A 21,433-nucleotide genomic window follows, 5' to 3' on the forward strand; every position below is an offset into this window, starting at 1 on the left:
TATGGTTGGAAAATGATGGAAACTGTCACAAAAAGGTATATTGAGATGGTAGCAAACAGAGGACTAAGATCCAAGGCCACTTTCTCCTTTTCATTTTATCCATATCTGTCTGACATTTAGCAGTTTCCCACAAAACATGCATAATTATTACTGCTCTAGGATTTGATGATCACCATTTAAGAAATAGATTTTAGATAGCCATTCTAAGCACTTATCAATTCGGAGCTTGGTTACTTGGCAAGGTCAGCTAGATGCTGCCAGCTGATAGGACAAATTTCGTTTGGAATCAACTCCCTCCAGAGATTCGCACAGCCCCCACCCTCCGGGCCCTTTGTAAGGTTTTAAAACCCCAGCTTTACCGGCAGGCATGGGGCTGTTGAGTGCTGGCATCTTGCTCCAGCCGATGATATGAGTGTATGATTGTGATAGGATGAATGTGGGTGTCTGTTTTTAATAATCCTGGGGTTTTAAAAACAGATTTTATGTTTGGGTTTCTTATATGTTGTATTTATTCTTATTTTGTAAGCCACCCTGAGTCTATGGAGAAGGGTGGCATAGCAATCCAAACAAATAAAATAAAATACTGTAATGTAATATAATAAATAAATAAATAAATAAATAAATAAATGTAGTTCTCAACTTGCGACCGTTCACTTCTATGGACCTATCTGGGGGCTACTTCCCATCTAGATTCAAAGTCCGATGGTCAGACCCCTCTGAAGCCCTTTGATCAAACTTTGGGAGTTCAAACTGGGTCATATTTAGGGCCACTTGCAATGCCTCAGAGTCACTGAGCTGCATTTTATGACACTTTTGCAGAAAACCAGCATTTATATCTGTTTTTTGGGAAAACCGCACTCATGGGGAACCATTGGTTCACTTAACAACCACAAGTATTCCTTTAATGAGCCTGACACAATCACCACAAAAAAGGTCATAAAATCGATTATATGACCATGACGACATGCAGTCTTGATGGAATAAAATAAAATAGAACAGAATAGAATAGAATAACAGAGTTGGGAGGGACCTTGGAGGTCTTCTAGTTCACCTTAGGCAGGAAACTCTACACCAGGGGTAGGCAAAATTGGCTCTTCTATGACATGTGGACTTCAACTCCCAGAATTCCTGAGCTAACATAATTGGCTCAGGAATTCTGGGAGTTGGAGTCCACAAGTCATAGAAGAGCCAACTTTGCCTACTCCTGCCCTACACACCATAGCCTTAGACTGTAGCCTTGACTATACAGTCTGTATTTAGGTGCCTATGATTTTGGTAACAGTAATTGCTTTCAGATTGATGTGAAATATCTGTATGGTGGTTACAAAACATTGTTCTCATCTAGTTTAGTGGTAGTTTTATAAGCCATCAAGACACAGTGTCTCCTAAAGAAGGAGATACAATCCAATCAAATTCTGGCCAGCATGACTAGAATCACATTGAAGAAATAGCACAGTAGAAAGTTAAACAGAAGAACAGCACAAGAGATATAATAAATGAAAGAGGGAATAACAAGAAATTGCATGTATAGTCATTCGTAATAATAAAAAAAGACTTATGTACAGGATTGGTGGCATAGCTGAATTCCATTTTATTAAAAGCATTTGCTTATACAGGTTCCCTGATAAGTTAGATCCCTAAGCTTTCAGCTCAGGGATAAGAAGTGCAAATGAGAGCATATCTTAAACAAAATGGATGCAATGGTCAAGACACACTCTGGTGTTATGAATTTGGGACTTGTTTTCTTTCTGCGAAGAAGAGCTCAGTGGAAATTAGAAGTTGGGCTATGTGATATTTGTTTTTTCTATTACACCCACCTATCTCCATGAATTCCTTCATGTGGCCTACATGTTCACAGATCATTGGATATTAAAAAAGAATTTCTCTTTTTGCAAATGTTAGAGGGCCTCTAACGGAAATGTCAAAATGTATTTCTGGAGGCAAGGCAAAGAATCATATGTTAATCCAGCAAAGTAAAAACAGCAGAAATTGAACATTTGCATGATACCTACAGAAAGTAAGATAACTTTCTTGCCCAAAAGTGCAAATACAATCAGTAGTTTAGAACTGAAAATACTATGCACAAAGTTGTTTACTGCCTGGTCCTTCATGATCATTAAATTACAGTTCAAATGTTTTGGTTGGAATATGAACTATAGTCCTTTAGCATCTTCATGAGTTGCTTTTAAAAAGTTATTATTTTCTGTTAAATTGCATGGGTGTATTGAGACAGAGCTACAGGCTTACTCTAGGACTTAAACAGTACACAAATCAATGTGAGTTAATAATTCCCTATGATGGCTTGTAGGATAGTGGGCTTTACATTTAGGACACTCCAGAAAACTTTCATCCAGAAGGCTTGTATGTTTTGGTGATGAATGTTTGTCTTGTATCATCAACTTGTCTTCAAAAACAGCCTGGAAGTTGTCTACGACTTGTAAACATTCACCACGTTCTGGAAGCTTCTGGAAAAAAAACTGTTACATTTAAATATGATAGTCAAGAATTGTCCTAAAAATGAGAGTTCATTCATTTATAAATACGATAGTATAAAATTTATAATGACTGCCAACGGTATTTCTTTTAGGGGTCAAATATCTAAATATAATTGAATTAAGAAAGGATATCTGACTAGAATGTTACAGAATCTAGTGATGTGTAAAGAAAAAAAGGCATTAATGTTTTATATTAGAAGTCTTTCTGACTGTCTTGATATGATCTGCCATGTTTCTAAATTCCCCACCAGATGCTGTTTTAAGGCAAAAGTTCTCAGAGGAGTCAGTCAGTACAGCTTTGAATAGTCAGAAGTTGCAACAATGTGTTTGAAATTGTTATAAAAAACCACACACCTGGCAAATAAAATACAAACTCATCAACAATTGAAGTTCAGTATACAGTACATGCTATATGTGGAAAAGGAAAGGATGTCTTAGGGCTGTGCAAGTCTAGATTTGAAGAACAAAATTAACTTCAGAATCACAACCAGTCTTTCCCCAAGACTGAACAGCTATCAAATCTCAGAAAAAGACTCATTTGGGTTATGGTGTTCCTGGCAGATGCTAGAAGTAAATGTACACCTGCTGTAAATCTTTCCTTTCCTTTCCCCTTCCCCTTTCTCCATGCATCCAGAGGTGGGCTGCTAAGGTGGAACAGAGACGTGTACTTGCCCCGTAGCTCTGAGTGCTAGCAGAATCCAGCGCAATTATGCTACTGCGCCTGGGCAGGGAGCGAAATCGTGCACGGACACGCAGGTGTGTGTCCGCATGCGATTTCACTCCCTGCCCAGGCGCAGTAGCATAATTGCGCTGATTCTGCTAGCACTCAGAGCCACGGGGGCAAGTACACGTCTCTGTTCCACCTTAGCAGCCCACCTCTGCATGCATGCATCCATCCAATTTATTGGCTGCCCATTTTACCACAGGCTAGCTCTTATTTTGCTTTTCACGCTGGATCTCTGCACAGCTCTAGTAAAGATTCAGTCTTTAATTAATAAATACTTACTGAGGGCTCAAGACGGGTAATTTGGTCATTTGCCTTCCGCAGTTCCTTAAGGACTTTGTTCAACTGGATTTGCAGGTTCTGGCGATCTAGTTTTTCATTCTCAAAGTCTGATGTGCATGACTGGATCTAGAAAAAAAGAATTGGATGAAAAATGAAATGATCTCCTTGGTTTTTGGTCCCCCGTCCCCCCCCGTATTTGATAATTACGTGTTCCATTTAAATATCTGTCTGTACACAAAATAAATGTTACCTTTTTACAGATAAAAAAGGGAGAATAGTTTGATAAAAGAAGTAAAGACTACAAAGGGGATACAATTAATCCTGAATTAATTTTAAATTCATATTCTGTTCGAAACTAGAGCAGTCACTACGACAAATTACATTAAGAACATCACGATTTCTGGACAATAGAAATGTATATTGTTTCTATGTCAGAACATATTTCTGACATTGAAATGAACATTACAGTCGTGGATATTAGTCACAGAGCTCTATGCTGTGTGTGTGTGTGTGTGAGAGAGAGCATCATTTCGTACCTGCTGTTCCAAAGTTGCTATTCTTGTCTGCTGTTCTTGCTGTTTTATCAAAGACCTGTGGAGCACTTCAACCTGTAAAACATGAACAGGAGATTACGTGACAATATTTAAAAAGCTTCCAAATAATAGATACAAGACATTTCTGTGGGGGGTTTGTTGTGCTTCACTACTCCTGCAATAGAAAGAGTGACTGCATGGAGAGCAGCAAGATCTTTTCTTAACTATTATGATTCCCAATTTCTTCTCAGCTACTGTATATTGGTCCAAATGCAGAGATAACCTTCAATGGCAAGCTAGACAAGATGCAGGTGTATCACCTTTGTTGATATTTAAAGCAATGTTAGGTGAATATATTGAGAGCAGAGGGTTGAAGATCTGTATGCTACCAATGCAGGCAAGTCCTTGACTTACGACCATAATTGAGCCCCAAACTACTGTTAAGTGAATTTTGCCTCAATTTAACCATATTTCTTCCCTCAGTTATTAAGTGAATCACTGTAATTGATAAGTTATTAATCCTATTGTTGAGTCTGACCTCTCCCTTGACCCTGCTTGTCAGATCTCAAAAGGAGATCACATGACCTTGGGACACAGAAACGGTCGTAAGTAGGAACCAGTTGCCAGGCATCTGAATTTGGATTACATGAAAGGATGCCACAAAGGTCGTAATTATGAAAAATGGTCATAAATCACATTTTGCAATGCCGGCATAGCTTTGAACGGTCACTAAATGAACTGTTGTAAGTCGAGGACTGCCTGTTCAATTCCCTTCCACCTGATTTATTTCCTTCCCCCCCCCCATTTTTTTTATTTTTTTCCACATTCAACATAACAATTTCATGTACCTTCAATACATCTTAATATATACATACTGTATATCATTATTCAAATACAATAAACTAACTCACATTTCAAATTGCTTTATATTATTTCATCTGCATCCATCTTTCTTCTCTCCCCTCTTTCTGTCTCAAGCGGCTATTTCACCTCTACCACCTACTTTCTTACTCCTTCTCCCTCCTTCTACTATCATTCCCTTCTCCTCCTTCTTTCTCCTACTCTCTTCCCTTTCTCTCCTTCCTTCTTACTTTCTATTCACCCTCTAAATCCTTCCCTAAGTGGATAATTCTATAACCATTAGACATATTGAAATGTTCCCATAGATCAGTGGTTCTCAACTTTCTAATGCCACAACCCCTTAATACAGTTCCTCAGGTTGTGGTGACCCCAACCATAAGTGTAGCGCTAATTCTCCCAATAGAGCTTTAAGCTGATTGGCAGGAAGGTCAGAGGGACACCTCCACTGTAAACGTCTAATTGGTTGGATTGTAAAAATATCTTCCAAGGCGCCAGAATACAAGCTTTAGTTCCTAACAACATGGAAAATTTGTCTTTTCCCATGGTCTTAGGCGACCCCTGTAAAACGGCTGTTGGACCTCCCAAAGGGGTCTCAACCACTAGGTTGAGAACCACTGCCCTGGATCATAGCCATCATGACCCTTTTTTTTTTCAAACTCTCCTATCTGAATATGTTTAGATCTTAATTATTGGTACATATATTTTGAATTGTGCTGCCTCCGTACCTAGTTTCGTCTCCTGGGATTACACCAACCAATTCAGTTATGTTCCAGATTAATTGCTAAAACTAAGTTATATAGCTAGTTGTTATTTCACGCGCTTCTTAATTTTCTTAAGTCTCATCACTACTTCTTCTTCTTTAATATCTTAACTCACCTTTTAAATTTTCCCCCTACTATTTCTATACACCAAATAAGTTAAATAAATTTTAGCTTATCTTTTGATCTCATATTGACAGTAATACTCATCTTTTATATCTTAATTTGCATCAGTAACATCAATATCATCTTAGTTCTTACACTGTGGTTTACTCGCATTTACAATTATTCAAATCCTTTATCATAAAAATTTCATATATGAACACATTGACTGAGCAATTTATGGCTATACAGTGAACCCTCGAGTTTCGCGTCCTCAAGGATCGCGAAAGGGCTATTTCGCTAGTTTGCAACCCGGAAGTAAACTCCACCATCTGCGCATGCGTGCCCTTCCACGCATGCGTAGATGGTGGAGTTTCCCCGCCGGGCAGAGGCTTCCCTGGGTCTTCCCCCTCTTGCCCCGGTAAGACCCCAGCGGCGGTGGGCTGGAGCGCGAGCTTGGGGCACCCTAGCTCCGCTTCCCAGCTGGGAAGCGGAGCCGGCAACAGCGTGGGGCGGGCGGGCGGCGCGCGCGAGCTTGGGGCAGCCTAGCTCCGCTCCCCAGCTGGGAAGCGGATCTAGGGAGTCCCCCACCGCGCGCGCGTTGCTGGGGAAAGCGCGCGCGCTTGGGAACATCCCAGCTTCGCTCCCCAGCTGGGAAGCGGATCTAGGGAGTCCCCACCGCGCGCGCGTTGCTGGGGAAAGCGCGCGCGCTTGGGAACATCCCAGCTTCGCTCCCCAGCTGGGAAGCGGATCTAGGGAGTCCCCACCGCGCGCGCATTGCTGGGGAAAGCGCGCGCGCTTGGGAACATCCCAGCTTCGCTTCCCAGCTGGGAAGCGGATCTAGGGAGTCCCCACCGCAGCGCGCGTTGCTGGGGAAAGCGCGCGCGCTTGGGAACATCCCAGCTTCGCTCCCCAGCTGGGAAGCGGATCTAGGGAGTCCCCACCGCGCGTGCGTTGCTGGGGAAAGCGCGCGCGCTTGGGGACTCCCTAGATCCGCTTCCCAGCTGGGGAGCGAAGCTGGGATGTTCCCAAGCGCGCGCGCTTTCCCCAGCAACGCGCGCGCGGTGGGGACTCCCTAGATCCGCTTCCCAGCTGGGGAGCAAAGCTGGGATGTTCCCAAGCGCGCGCGCTTTCCCCAGCAACGCGCGCGCGCGGTGGGGACTCCCTAGATCCGCTTCCCAGCTGGGGAGCGAAGCTGGGATGTTCCCAAGCGCGCGCGCTTTCCCCAGCAACGCGCGCGCGGTGGGGACTCCCTAGATCCGCTTCCCAGCTGGGGAGCGAAGCTGGGATGTTCCCAAGCGAGCGGGCACCCAGGGAAGCCGTTGCGTGAGCAACGGGGTGGGCGGGCGAAGGGCGGGCGGCAGTAGAAGCAAAAACACCATCTGCGCACGCGCAGATGGTGTTTTTACTTCCGCACCGCTACTTCGCTAAAAATCGATCATCGCGTGGGGTCCTGGAATGGAACCCTCGCGATGATCGAGGGTTCACTGTATTATAAATTCCAATAGTTATATTATAAATTCGCTTAATAGAAATACATTTATTTACTATAAAATAAAAAGTTAACAAAGTTAAATCTCCTAATACTGAAATCTAAAAAGAAAAGTAAGAAAAAATAGAAAATACATATAATCATCTTATTATCAATTACGGTATATCAAATTCATGAATCCTTCTCATTTTGACCAACTTATGCAACGCTAGTAATTTACAAGATTATACTTTCTCCTATAATTTAATTTAGGACTTCATTTAAAACAGCCAATCCTTCCACTCATTCCTCTTTTAATTGGATCTTAATCGTTAATCATACTTCTATTAAAAATAATAAATAAAAAATAAAAAAGGCAAACCTAGAGGAAAAAAGAAAGAAAGAAAGAAAGAAAAAGGAACCAATTCTTTTTTTAATTTCATTTTCATTCACTTACTGCCAAAATCAAGATTAAGATTGTTAACTGCATTAGCAGAACCATTTAAAGGAGTTTTATTTTTAAAATACCTTTACATCAGAGGTCTTCAAACTTGTCAACTTTAAGACTTGTGGACTCCAACTCCCAGAATTCTCCAGCCAGCATAGTTGCCAAGTTTTGGGACCCCTCCTTTAGAAAGAGACAACTACCGCAATCCTAACCCAACCTTCCACCACCCAAATGGAATGAACCTGCAATGCCCTGAATTCCCAACTTGTGGGATGAGTTTGGAAAGCCTGTGATAAAAAAGGCATCTTCTAGGCCAGAGGTCCCCAACCTTTTTTGCACCAGGGACCGGCTTTCAGCTAGACCAGTTTTCCATGGCCCGGTGGGGGGGGGGGGGGGGAAAGCTAGCTGTCAGCGGCGCCGTAAAAGGGGCGATCAAGAGAGGAATGGGTGAATGAATGGACGGAGGGTGGGAAGGAAGGAAGGAAGGAAAGAGGGAAGGTACACGAACAGAAGAAGGGTGCAAAGAAGCAAAGAAAGGTGTGAAAGGGGACAGTAAGAGAGGAAGGAGTGAAAGAAGGGAATGAGGGAGGAAAGAAGGGATGAAGGAAAAGGAAAGCAAGAAATGGAGGGAGGAAAGGAAGGGAGGAAAGGAAGGAAGGAAGGAAGGAAGAAGGAAAGAGGGAAGGGACAGGAACAGAGGAAGGAAGCAAGGAAACTTATGAAAGGGGAGAGTAAGAGAGGAAAGACTGGAGGGAGGGAGGGAGGGAAGAAGGTAGGAAGGAGAAAGAAAAGAAATAGAGGAAGGAAAGGTAAAAGAGAGAAAGAAAAAGAGCAAGAAAGAAAGAAAGAAAGAGAAAGAAAGAAAGAAAGGCAACTTCAAAGAAAGGCTCACTGAGCATCTCTCACTCTCTCTCTCTTTCTATCCCTCTTTCTTTCTTTCTCTTCCTTTCTCTCTCTCCTCTTCCTTTATCTCCTCTTTCTCTCCCCCCTCTCTCCCCCTTTCCCTCTCTCTTTCTCTCTCCTTCTCTTGCTATCTCTCCCCCTTTCCCTCTCTTTCTCTCTCTCCCCCCTCTCTCTTTCTCTCTCTCTCCCCCTCTTTCTCTCTCTTCTTCTCACTTTCTCTCTCTTGTTTTCTTTCTGTCTCTTTTGCTTTCTCTCTCTCTCACTCTTTCTCTCTTGTTTTGTTTCTCACGCTCTTTCTCTCTCTTGTTCTCTCTCTCTTGCTATCTCTTTCTCTCCCCCCTTTCTCTCACTCTCTCTTTCTCACTTTCTCTCTATCTTGCTGTCTGTTGCTTTCACTCACTCTCGTTCTCTCTCCGTTCTTCTCAGCGGTGACGCGCGCACGCCCTGCCCGCCTCACATTTGCCGAGAGGACTTTCGCCCCGGGCTCTCAGCAAGGGGGTTTGCATGAGAGGCGGGGCCGGCGGAAGGTGATATTCAATGTCGGGGGCGCACGGGCGGTTTTGCGCGCGCTCCCTATCTCCCTGCTAGCCCACTCGGAATACGTATTCAAAATAAGAAAAGCCTTTGCCGGCGAAGGCTTTTCTTATTTTGAATACAGTATTCCGAGTGGGCTAGCAGGGAGATAGGGAGCGCGCGCAAAACCGCCCGTGCGCCCCCGACATTGAATATCACCTTCCGCCGGCCCCGCCTCTCATGCAGCCCCCTTGCTGAGAGCCCGGGGCGAAAGTCCTCTCGGCAAATGTGAGGCGGGCAGGGCGTGTGTTCCGGGTGCGGGAGGAGCTGCGGTGAAAGGCAGGAGGTGGCAGAGGAGCAGAGGGGGCAAATCGGGCGGGCGGTGGGCAGCGCGGAAAGGCCGAGGGGGCCCTGGCGCCGCGGACCGGCTGAAAACCCCCAACGGCCCGGTCCCGGTCCGCGGACCGGCGGTTGGAGACCCCTGTTCTAGGCAACAGTACCTGAATTGAGAGGGTCTGTGCACGCTTCCTTTCTTCATCCAGCTTTTTTCTGGTTGCTTCATATTCATGTGTAACTCTCTGCAATAGATGGTTTTCATCCTGAAGAGCCTTAATATCAGTTTGCTTCTGCAGCCTGATTAGGCCTTCTGCATTCATTGCCTCTTGCTTAATTCCATCACACTTCTTTTGCAGTTCATTAAGTTCAGCATGGAGCTGGGAGACTATTCTCCTTTCTGCTTCCAGATTCCTTTCTGCCGTGGCCAACATCTGTTCATAATATCTCTGCTTGTCTCCTTTTATGAATTCCACCAGAGGGGAAAGAGGCATGGAGAAGAACAAAAAAGACATGAAAAAGATGAATATACAAATATGTGAAAATATGAAGGCAAACAGCATATTGCATTTTATATGTAAGAAATGAATTTCACCCCCCCGATCTACTGTGGTTATGATTTCTGGACTCACTGTGAGGAGATGCCAAGATGTGAGATACTATGATGCCATATAATATCTCATGTGTTGGCATCTCCTCATAGTGAGTCCAGAAATCATAACCACAGGGGGAGTGAAACTCAAGGCCTGCAAGTTGCTTAAATCTGGCCCGGAAATATCAAAGGATGGCCTGCTGGCCCAAATGGATCACGAGGGGCATGTGACACCCATATGGCATGGTTCAACCCCCATAGTCTCCTGGAACAGTTTGCTGGACAAACACAGGCTGTGCAGAGGTCCCACATGGCCTGTTTTCAGCCCCCTCCAGCAGTACTCTGCAGGCAAAAATGGCCCAAGCGGCCTGCTTTCAGCTGCCAGAGTGCTGGAGGCCAAAAATGAGAAATGGGAGTGCGTGTGTTTTGGCCAGCAAAGTGCTGCAAGAAGCATCTGTCCCATCTCCTGCCTGCTGCTCCATGCCTCGCCCTCCCCATAGAGGAGAACTGATCTTGCCTTCAAAGAAATCCAGTTTGACACTCATGAAGTAGATTCTTGGAATTTTTAAAATTCAGGACCCATATTATAATAGTACCCAGTTACTGTATTTTTCGGAGTATAAGATGCATTGATGCACTTATACAATGCACATTAGTTTTTGGAGAGGAAAATAGGAGAAAAATCTGCCTACCAGATATTCATCTGGCTAGCGTCCTTAGTCTGGTCAGCACATTATTTTATTCCCTGGTTAGGGTTTAAAGAAAAGAAGAATCCAGTAACAGGTGGAAACATCGTTAGCACCTGGTTAGGGCTGGAAAGAAACATTCAGAACAGGTAGAGCTATGAAAAAAAAGTCTGCAAAGACTTCTAGTCCATCTACCATCCTTCAAGATAAAGAGGGATGCAGGCATGGAGAGATGTTCTCAACCCTTCCTCTCTTCTATAGAATAAAATGTCTTTAAAAACTAGTGGTAGAACATGGAAAAACAGAACCACTAGTGGGATGCAAGGTGGGGAGGAGAAAATTACCACTGTTCTTCTCTAGTCTGTGATTACAATGGGATGCAGGAGAAATCTTGGACCAGAAGGCGTGTCATTCCAGAACAACTATTCTCAACAGGAATAGGAAAAAACTTTACTGGGAGGTACTGCACTAGAATTTTGCTTCTTATGTTTCTGGACTTAAAATTTTATTCACGTTAATCTTTCTGGACAATTTTAGGGGACCGGGTGCTTAATGTCAGCAAGGCCAATATGTCTCATGGCATACAGATGCTTAATCAAACATGACATAGATAAGAAATATACTACTAATGACTATTCAGGCACAAAATATATACCTAATAGCAGAAGAATTTCCAAAACCAAACGAAGTCTGAAACTTGTTATCAAGAGGTCTTTCCTGCATCTCAGAAATATTGTAAACTCAGTTGGAATGATATACATTTTTCAACCAACATCTAAAAAGCGAGTTTTATATGCCAAACCAGATCAATAAATCCGATTGGCAAAATTGGGAGTCTGGGATCTAAACAATGACTGGAATGCATTTTCTCTCCCATTTTCCCTCCTAAAAAATGTACAGTGGCACAAAAACAGTTTTTAGAAGAGCTCTTTTTACAGCTGCAATGTTTGGAACAATACATGGAAATCTGATCAATAGAAGTTAATTTTATTGTTGATGCTATGCAGTTTGGAGACTAATCAGCCCATTACCTTCTGCCTTAGTTCCTTTTGCTTGCTCTTGGATCACATTTTTTAGCTGCTCCTCCAGTTCAAAAATCCTTGCTAAGAGACTCTGAACATAAGCTTCTCGTTGCTGGTCATATATTATCCACTGATGGTTTTTCTCTAAAGCCTGTAAAGAGATTTGAAATTGAGTTAGACTTCTATGAGAAAAACAATAACTATTTATCTCTCTTTTTTTGTAAATCGAATATTTATTTATTTATTTATTACTTAGATTTGTATGTCGCCCCTCTCCGAAGACTCGGGGTGGCTCACAACTCAAATGCATGCTATTTGCAAGGTCTCTTTTACATGACTCCTACTATTAGAATGACATTTCAGTAGAATACAAGTAGTCCTCAACTTACAACCACATTGGAAGAACCGTTGTACCTACCTGAACGGTCTTCTCGATGCCCTGGAAGGAGAGTCCAGCATGGGTTTAGCTCAAGTCTTATTGGTAGGACTGAGTTTCAAATTAACATAAATAAATAATAATTAGGTACCGCCCCCTTGCTGCCCCAAGTACCCAGTTTTAAAAAACGAAAAGATGTAAAGGTAATGAACTTTATTAACAACCATAATAACATAAGAAACAGTATCATCAAACAAAAACCCCCATGGTTCTTCGGGAGGGTATGGACTCTCCTTCCAGGGCATCGAGAAGACCGTTCAGGTAGGTACAACGGTTCTTCTCCCATGCCTCCTGGAAGGAGAGTCCAGCATGGGATATACCCAAGGTCCAAGGTTCAGGGAGGGAGATTGTGAACCATGGGTGGTACCTCCCCGCACACCTTCTGGAGTACCCGTCTGCCAAAAGCAGCTTCAGCTGAAGCGAAGGTGTCCAATTTGTAATGCCGAATAAAAGTTGTGGGTGAACTCCAGGCCGCGGCTCTGCAGATATCCTCAAGGGGAGCTTGTGACGCCCAAGCTGCCGAAGAAGCCGCACTCCTCGTCGAATGAGCCTGTATACCACTCGGTGGAGTCCTTGCGCTCGCCTTGTATGCCTCCACTATACATAGTCTCACCCACTGGCTGATAGTATTAGAAGATACCTTGAGGCCCAGTTTGCTAGCACTAAACGAAACAAACAAAGCCTCAGTCTTGCGTGAACTGCCGGTACGCCTGATGTAAAGCTTCAGTGCTCTGCGTACGTCTATCTTGTGCCATTTAAGCTCTAGAGGGTGAGTACCATGAGCACAGAAATCCGGTAACACCAGCTCTAGAGCCCTGTGAAAGTGAGTGTTGATCTTTGGAAGAAAGGTGGGGTCCAGACGTAAACAAACTCTGTCTGGATAAAATTGACACAAGTCTGATCTGACCGACAGGGCGGACAGTTCGGAAACCCGCCTTGCCGAGGTGACTGCCACCAAAAAGGCCGTCTTAAAGGAAAGGTAACGCAATGGAACAGTTCTCAACGGTTCAAACGGTGGTCCCGTGAGGGCCTGAAGGACCAAGGTCAAGTCCCATGTGGGAAAACGACGAACAGGAGGGGGATGCGTGTTGGTAGCCCCTCTGAGAAAATCCTTAATCCAAGGGTGACCAGTTAAAGGTCCCCCATCGTCCCGCTTTATAATGGTGGCAAGCGCTGCGACCTGGCGTTTTAGCGTGTTTGGCGCCAAACCTTTCTCCAAACCCTTCTGCAAGAATTCCAGGACAGGGATGACTGTGGAATCCTGTGGTCGAAGGTTCCTGTCATTGCAGAAGGAATGGAAGGCTGCCCATGTTGCCTGATAAATTCGGACTGTGGAAGGGCGTCGAGCCGCTTGAATAGTCGCGATAACATTCTCGGGAAGGAGACAGCTCCTCAACCTGTCCCCTTCAAATGCCATGCGGTTAAGTGGAACCATTGGGGTTCCGGGTGGTACACGAACCCCTGGCTGAGGCATATCCGGTCGTCCGGTATCCTCCACGGTGGAGAAATGGACAGTTCTCTGAGGTCCGCAAACCACGGTCTCCGAGGCCAATGAGGCGCTAGCAAGATCACCTCCGCCTCCTCCGACAGGATCTTCCTTACCACTGATGGAATGAGTGGAATCGGGGGGAAGGCGTACAGTAGGACCTTTGGCCACTGAAGATGTAGTGCATTGACTCCTTCGGCTCCCGGAGTTGGAAACCGGGAGTAGAACCTCCGGAGTTGGGTATTCTGGGGGGTAGCGAAGAGATCCACCACCGGTTCCCCGAACCGACGCGAGACTTCCTGAAACAGGTCCGGATCGAGCCGCCACTCCGCCGGGTCCAGTTCCTGGCGACTGAGCCAATCCACCTGCTTGTTGTCCTCCCCCGCGATGTGCTCTGCATGGAGGGAGGAAAGATGAGTCTCCGCCCAGTTGAAGAGGAGGACCGTCTCTTCCATCAACCTGAGAGAGCGCGTTCCACCCTGGTGATTTAAATGCGCCCTGGTCGCTACGTTGTCCGTGCGTACAAGGACGTGGTGACCTTCCAGTAAGGTGGCGAAGGCCAGCAAGGCCAAGCGGACAGCTCTCAACTCCAAGAAATTGATGTTTATTGGACATAGCTCCTGGGGGCTCCAGAAGCCCTGAGCCACCTGAGACTGGATGTGAGCCCCCCACCCCAACAGACTGGCGTCTGTGGTGAGGATCGTGTGATGGCATGGTCCGAAGGAAGTGCCCTGCCGCAGTGCTGCAGATCTCCACCAGCGGAGAGAGAGTTGCAACTCGCGTCCCACGACGGTTAGACGGTGTGTATGGCTCAGTCTGCGACGCTGAAACGGGAGCAAGGTCCACTGGAGCAGTCGATAATGGTAACGGGCCCAAGGGACAATGTCCACACAGGATACCAGGGTCCCGAGTACCTTTGACAGGAAAGACAACGGCACCGTTCGGCTCTGCTGAAGGCCGCCTATGAGAGAACAGATGCGGTGCTGTCTCTCCGGAGATAGATACACTCTTTGAGAGACCGTATCTATCACCGCACCCAGATGAATGAGTCTGGTGACAGGAGCCAAATGGCTTTTTGGCATGTTGATGGTAAAGCCATGACGTTGTAGACAAGACATCGTGGTTCGTAAGTCCTTGTGCGCCCTCTGGCGGGTTGGAGACAGAAGTAAGATGTCGTCCAAATATGCGAGAATCCGTATAGGTCGAGACCGCAGATCGGCCAGTAGTGCATCCAGTACCTTCGTAAAGGTACGTGGGGCCGATGATAGGCCAAAGGGCATGGCCCTGTACTGGTAATGGACGTTGTGTAGACAGAATCGAAGAAATTGTCGATGGTACGGGTGTATGGGAATGTGCAGGTAGGCCTCCTTTAGATCCACTGAAGTAAGCAGGTCCCCTGCCCGAACAGAGGCCAGGATGGAGCGGAGGGAGGCCATCTTGAACCATCGGTACAGAATATACTGGTTGAGACGTTTGAGGTTCAAGATGAGCCTGCAACCCCCGGAGGCCTTGGGTACAAGGAACACCCTTGAATAGAATCCCGTACCCTTGGAATTGTCCTGAACAGGTTCGATCGCCTGGATTTGTAAAAGGTGGAGAATTTCCTGATCTAACAGAGACCTCCTTTCGAAGTCTCTGGGGACCGGACAGGCAGTAAAATGGTTTGGAGGATCGTGTAGAAACTCGATTTTTAGCCCCTGCGAGATAGTGGCTAAGACCCAAGGGTCTGAGGTAGTAGCTCGCCATCTCTCGCTGAACTTTTGTAGCCTGCCCCCCAAAGGAATGCCGTCCAGGCAGTCACTTGGCACGTCTGGCGTTCCGTTGTTGGTATCCCCGGTATGGCCGTCTGGTCTGGGAGAAACCTCTGCCTCGTTCCTGGGAATACTGTCGGTCATTCCTGTAGGATGTGGAGAAAGCACCCTGTGAGTAAGGTCTGGCCTGCTGTGAAGGGGCAGACCACGAGTCCCACCGAAAGGACTGCCTACGGGAGTACGGACCAGCTCTTCGGTCCTGGCGACGGAAGGACCTTGGGAGGACTTTTCTCTTGTCTTTATCCTCCACCAGGACAGGATCCAGAGCCTCCCCGAACAATTTTGTGCCCTCAAAGGGAGCTGAAGACAAAGTCCACTTGGACTTGGCATCCACCTGCCAGTTTCTGAGCCAAAGCAGACGCCTCGACGAAATGGTGGAAGCCATAGCCCTGGAGGCAAATTTTGCGGCATGCAGAGTGGCATCCGTGGAAAATTCCGCAGTCGCGAGGAGCTTATTCAAGTCCTGCCGCAGTCGAGTCTCCTCAGGAGCCAGTCGCGCCTGAACCTCCTGAATCCACATAATGGATGCTCGGCTGAAGAAGGAGGCGGTGGAAGCTGCCCGAAGAGCCCAAGCGGCCATCTGGTGGGTCTTCTTGAGAAGAGTCTCTGCTCTCCTTTCATCCGGTTTCAAATTGTCCGCCGTCTCTGAAGGCACAACCGTGCGGGAGACCAAAGTGGCCACCGGCTTGTCCACAGGGGGAAACTGGAGTAATGTCTCCATGCTGTCATCAAAGGTATAAAACCTGCGTTCCAGGTTAGAAGGCCCCTGTGCCGCCGCCGGATGTTGCCACGGGCGCTTGACATTCTCGAGGAAAATCTCCAGTGCAGGAACCTTGTCCGATTCCTTAGCGGGTTCCTTGCATAAAGCAGCCGAGGTGCGTGGCCCATCTGATGGCTCCACTAGTGGCGTTGCTCCTGGCACATCTAAGGCTTGCTTTGCCTTGCGCAATAAAACTCTATACAAGGAGGGTTTAAAAAGTCCCGCCACTGCTGGCTGCTCTGGAACAGTGAATTCATCATCTGACAGGCCATCTCCGTGGTCACTGTCTTCCTCAAAGTCAGTGTGGTCAATGGACATAGAACCCAACCCAGTCGGGGGCGGTGGTGCTGACCAGATGTCTCTGGGCTGGATAGGCTGAGAGGGAAAGGCATTGGCCCGTTGTGTTGCCGCAGCTATGCCCTGCGTATATGCATTGGCCACTAAGTCCTGTATAGTAGGGGCAAAGGCCTGCCAAGCATCTGCATTGTCTCTAAGCCCCGCTGCCGTGGGGGTGAAGGTAGATGAAGGCACATAACATGGTGTCTGTAACTCCCCTTGAGGCAGTGCCTGGCTATGAGAGGATGAAGGCCTCTCAGGCCTTGCTGCAGATGGTGGCAATGGAGGAATGGCTTGCCTGTCAGGGGACCAGTCCCTCTCGGTTGCGGTGCCCTGGAGACCCATGGAAATAGTTGGAGGAAGAGGCTGGAAAGGGCCTATGGACAGTCCTCCTACGATGGGGGGGGGACAAGGCCGCCTCCAAACGCTGCTCCAGGGCCTTGATCTTCCTCTCAGCCTCACGAAGAGAGGAGCTTGATTGGGAGGACTTACTCCTAGGCTTGCTGGCCTTATCCTTCCCTTTGACCGGTGTCTGAACTGGCTGGGCCTGCTCCTCCCCACTGATAATTTGGTCAGCCATATCTTATTTTGATATGGGGCAGCGTACTCACGATTAAATCACAAACACAAGGCAGTCAAGACTGTTGAACAGTAATAGAAAGCTCTCACTAGCATGTAAAAACATGCAGACAGGCTAGACAGCTAAACGAATTGTGATTGGCTGATAGCCGCCCACGTGACCTTGTCAACTGTCTCTGGGCAGACTTAGAGCCCTGACAACTTGGCCAGCTGCCCAGTTCGCGCCAATTTAACGGCAAAATTTTTTTTTGCTGCCTGGCAGAAATCCAAAACATACAAAGATGGCGGTTTTGAGGGCTCACAGAAACTTTTAGCCTCATAGGGCACCTTCGCCAATCTAAAAAGGCGGGAACAGCAATTTAAACTGTAATCGAGCCGTTGCGGCTCGCCAAGCCCTCAATCAGCTGTTCGGCGGCTGTAATGGCCGCCGCGACCTCATTCCCGGCCGGGAACCTCCGTTTCGCCGCGATCTGCCTTGTTGCGGCTTGAGAAGCCTCCCTCCGGCTCGAACAGCTGTTCGGCGGCTGCAATGGCCGCCGCGGCTTCAAACTCCGGCGTTTGAGGCTTCCGCCGCCCCCGACAATGGGGAGGGACGGACCCCCCCCATCTGGGGTGATTGGGCTGATTGGACCTTCAGGTCACAATACTATATAATAACAAAGCCCAGTTGCTCCTCGGTGGGCAGTACCCGCGAAGAGAAGAGGCCCCAAAAGGAGAAAAGGTGGGGGTGGTGCCCGCGGAGGGCAGAGACCCCATCAGAAGAAGTTGAACCTATATAAAAACAAAGGGAAAAAAATTACAAGGTTCAAGAAAGACAATTTTAATTACATTACATTACTTATACTCAACCTAAAGGGAGAGAAAAAAACTCATGTCCTTAACCTCGACTGAGTTTTTTAAAACTGGGTACTTGGGGCAGCAAGGGGGCGGTACCTAATTATTATTTATTTATGTTAATTTGAAACTCAGTCCTACCAATAAGACTTGAGCTAAACCCATGCTGGACTCTCCTTCCAGGAGGCATGGGAGAAACTCAAGTTTATATTGCTGAGTGAGCCATTTGTTAAGTAAGTTTTATCCCATTTTATAACATTCCTTGCCATAGTTGTTAAGTGAATCACGGCAGATGTTATGTTAGTAACACAGCTGCATTGACTTTGCTTGTCAGCTTGCAAAAGGTGATGTTCAAATGTCATTCGAGACACTGTAACCATCATAAAGATGAACCAGTGGGCAAAGCAGCATCTATGTCACCAGGCCTGGGGCAGTTAGATCATGCCCCCTCTTCTTTCTGACCATTAAATGTTATGTGTGGATGTGATTGAGTTAATTGACTGTTTTTTAAATGTAAGGGGATTTTAGCTTAGAGTTTTTAACTATTAGATTTGTACACGTTATTGTATTGTATTTTGTTAGCTGCCCCGAGTCCTCGGAGAAGGGTGGCATACAAGTCTAATAAATAATAATAATAATAATAATAATAATAATAATAATAATAATAATGCGCCCGACTGATGATAAAATATGAAATCCAGCATAGTGATTTCATTTGCTGTGTTTTATTGACAATAATAATAACAACAACAATAATTATTATTATTATTATTTAAATCATGTCACCATGGGAAGGCTGCAACGATCATCAATGTTAAAAAAATGGTTTATAAGTCATTTTTTTCGGTGCTGTTGTCAATTTGCCTGGTTACTAAATGAACTGTTGTAAGTCAAACGACTAGCACATATGTGCGAGGGAAACCCTTACTTTTAAGTATTTTCAACCGAAGATATTTGGAAGAACTGCACAGAACTGTAATCTTTTGTAAAACATATATTCCAGAAGCTGATTATTGCTGCAATATTTTTATTCAATTAATGGAATGAGAAACATTAGGGGCAGGGCCTTTTCAGCAGCAAACCTCCCTTAATGTAATTCCCAAAGTTATGGCAATGAATTCCAAAACTACCCATCTTTAAAACAGAAGCAAAATGACTCCATTACTTTATATGGCACATCCATAAACCAGTTCAAGAAGAATATCTTATTTATTTTTCTTAATTTTAATTACATTAATGTTTTATTAATGTATTCTTTTGATTTTGACTGCTATATATTGTTGCCATCTGTGAAGGATGGCATTTAATAAGAAGCCATATAAACGCATTAAAATGGTATCACAATATCCATAAGTGGTTGCTTGGTTTTAGAAAAAAATGTATAGGAGATTAAAAGACCCTGACAAGAAATTCCATATTCCTTTACAGATAAAAAGCTTATGACAACATGCAGGTCAAACAATTTAATATGGTAATTATTCAATTTTTAAACTTTATTTGAATCCATATGGAAGGCTTTCAATAGCTCAACAAAATCTTTTCTTTACTTACATATAAGAATTTAATTTAAGAATAGTTTTCATGAGACATGAAGGTTACTATTAATGGAATTTACGGCACTTTCTTTAGAGCTTAGAGTATTATTTTCATGGTCCTCTATATTTTTTTAAAATGAAAACAACAACAACAGAGATATAGACGAGATAGCAATATTTAGGAAATGTAATCCAACATTGTTATAGGCTTTCAGTTTTGTTTGAAGTAAGCAGATTTAACTATACTGCATTTTTGTTTAATCATCCATTTTTAATTGTTACTGGAACTGGATGTGCCATTTCATAGCAAAAGCCGCCAAGGCATAAACAGAAAAGCCCACTTTAAGCTTTCAACATGGTTTGACCCTCTTTTCCAGCTAAGAATGGGAAATGAAATTTTGGCTGCCTGCCATACCTCCAATTTGTTTGTTTTATTCAGAAAAGCAGAGAAATATTATAAAGCTTCAGATGCAGGTCAGGTGTACAGACTTAACTGCTGACCAGATGCTCTGTGTGTGACTGAACTACAGAAGCAGCTAATTAAGTGGGGGAGGCATCACATCAGTTCAGGGTTCTGCCTACAGACAAATGCACATATAGGTGAATGGATAAATTACAATTTAATTGATTTATTGCAGTTTGGATGAGATAATGTGCTGCTCTTTGAATGGATACATTCCAAAACATTGAGGATGAAAGCATAATTTATTAATGACATTGGAGGAGATCCATGTTACCTTACAGTAGCAAAAACTAAGGCGTCTGATTATACCTTTTCAGATTAAGGCATCTGAAATTTTACTGATAGTGACTCATATATAGTATAATGTTGAGCTTACAAAAGTATGGCATAAACCAGCAAGTTATTAGCTTTTGTTGCATAGCATTTTATAATTAACTCTCTTTCATGCAATCCATGGAACCAAATTCAATTCCGCTTCATCCCTGAATGAAGAAACTGAGCCCAGATTTAAATCTATCTCAGTTCAATATCTGAACTGCTAGAATACACTATTTTACAGAGTAATATAATCATATGCACATAGTCCTTGGTTAAACAACCACTCATGGGGGGGGGGGGGGGCAGAACTACATTTGGAGCGAGACAATGGTTTTTCCGGGAGCTCTGGGATAGCCAGCTGAAACACGGCACTTTGGGGACCCATTTAGGGGGGTCAATCTTGACCTGGAGGGTCAGGGGGAGAGGGGAACTTCTGGCGCACAGCAGGGCTATCATAAAAGCCCTGCTGGAAGCCAGTTCCCTTGACCAGTAGCCCTTGGAGGCAATATGCTATCCATAGCTCCGGAAGCAAAGCGGCAGCAGAAAGGCTAAAAACGAAAGTGATATAATCTGGATGAGAAAAACTTTTTTTGGGGAGGGGGGTTTTAAAATTTGGAAACTGGACTTTTGGATGAAATGGAAGTTCCTTAAACCTGCTTTTAAAACAAACTAGTCTGGAAAAGAGGCACAGAGGCAGTGAAAAAGGCTGCTTCCGCCTTTTTCACTGTTTTTGGCGGTGGGAAAAGCGGTCTGGGGGCACCTCTTTCCAAAATTATTTAAAATTAAAGAAGAGTGCCTGGAGGATAATAAAGCAAAGAGTGAGCATCTGCAATGTCATTATTTATGGACTGGTTTTCTCTTTTATTTGAAAAGAAACTCTGGAATTAATTGTGGGATTTTTATTACTTTTTTACAATTTTTGCAAGTTCGTTAGTTTGATGGTTTGTTCCAGAAGGCATTTTCCTGGTTTGGCAGGGCAAAGATTTAGACTGGACACAGTGAACAAAGCAGAAATATTTTATAGACAGAATTTTATACAGACAAAGGAAGGAGTAAAAGAGTTGGAATTGAGAAAGAAAGAATAAGAATTGACACAAAGAGCAGAAAATTTGAAAGAACTGAGTGAAGAGTATTTACTTGACATGGTGGCAG

General features: G+C 44.8%; 1 protein-coding gene across 8 annotated transcripts in view; it reads right to left on the reverse strand.

Annotated features, from left to right (window-relative positions):
* Positions 1-1,567: 1,567 nt before the first annotated feature.
* The window catches only part of CEP55 (centrosomal protein 55), a 31,095-nt gene continuing 11,229 nt past the window's right edge, over positions 1,568-21,433 (reverse strand). For 4 of the 8 annotated variants that reach the window (XM_070752375.1, XM_070752372.1, XM_070752376.1 and 1 more), the window contains exons 5-9: positions 11,733-11,874; positions 9,591-9,883; positions 4,038-4,109; positions 3,502-3,627; positions 1,568-2,477 (exon numbers count right to left, since the gene is read on the reverse strand). In XM_070752375.1, the coding sequence (XP_070608476.1) occupies positions 2,256-2,477; positions 3,502-3,627; positions 4,038-4,109; positions 9,591-9,883; positions 11,733-11,874 (855 nt within the window). In that variant the 3' untranslated portion in view covers positions 1,568-2,255. The remainder of the gene's footprint in view (positions 2,478-3,501; positions 3,628-4,037; positions 4,110-9,590; positions 9,884-11,732; positions 11,875-21,433) is intronic. The other 4 variants (XM_070752377.1, XM_070752379.1, XM_070752380.1 and 1 more) reach the window with 1 other exon arrangement.

This window comes from Erythrolamprus reginae, chromosome 5 (assembly GCF_031021105.1).
Source record: "Erythrolamprus reginae isolate rEryReg1 chromosome 5, rEryReg1.hap1, whole genome shotgun sequence".
In the NCBI taxonomy this organism is placed as follows: domain Eukaryota; kingdom Metazoa; phylum Chordata; class Lepidosauria; order Squamata; family Dipsadidae; genus Erythrolamprus; species Erythrolamprus reginae.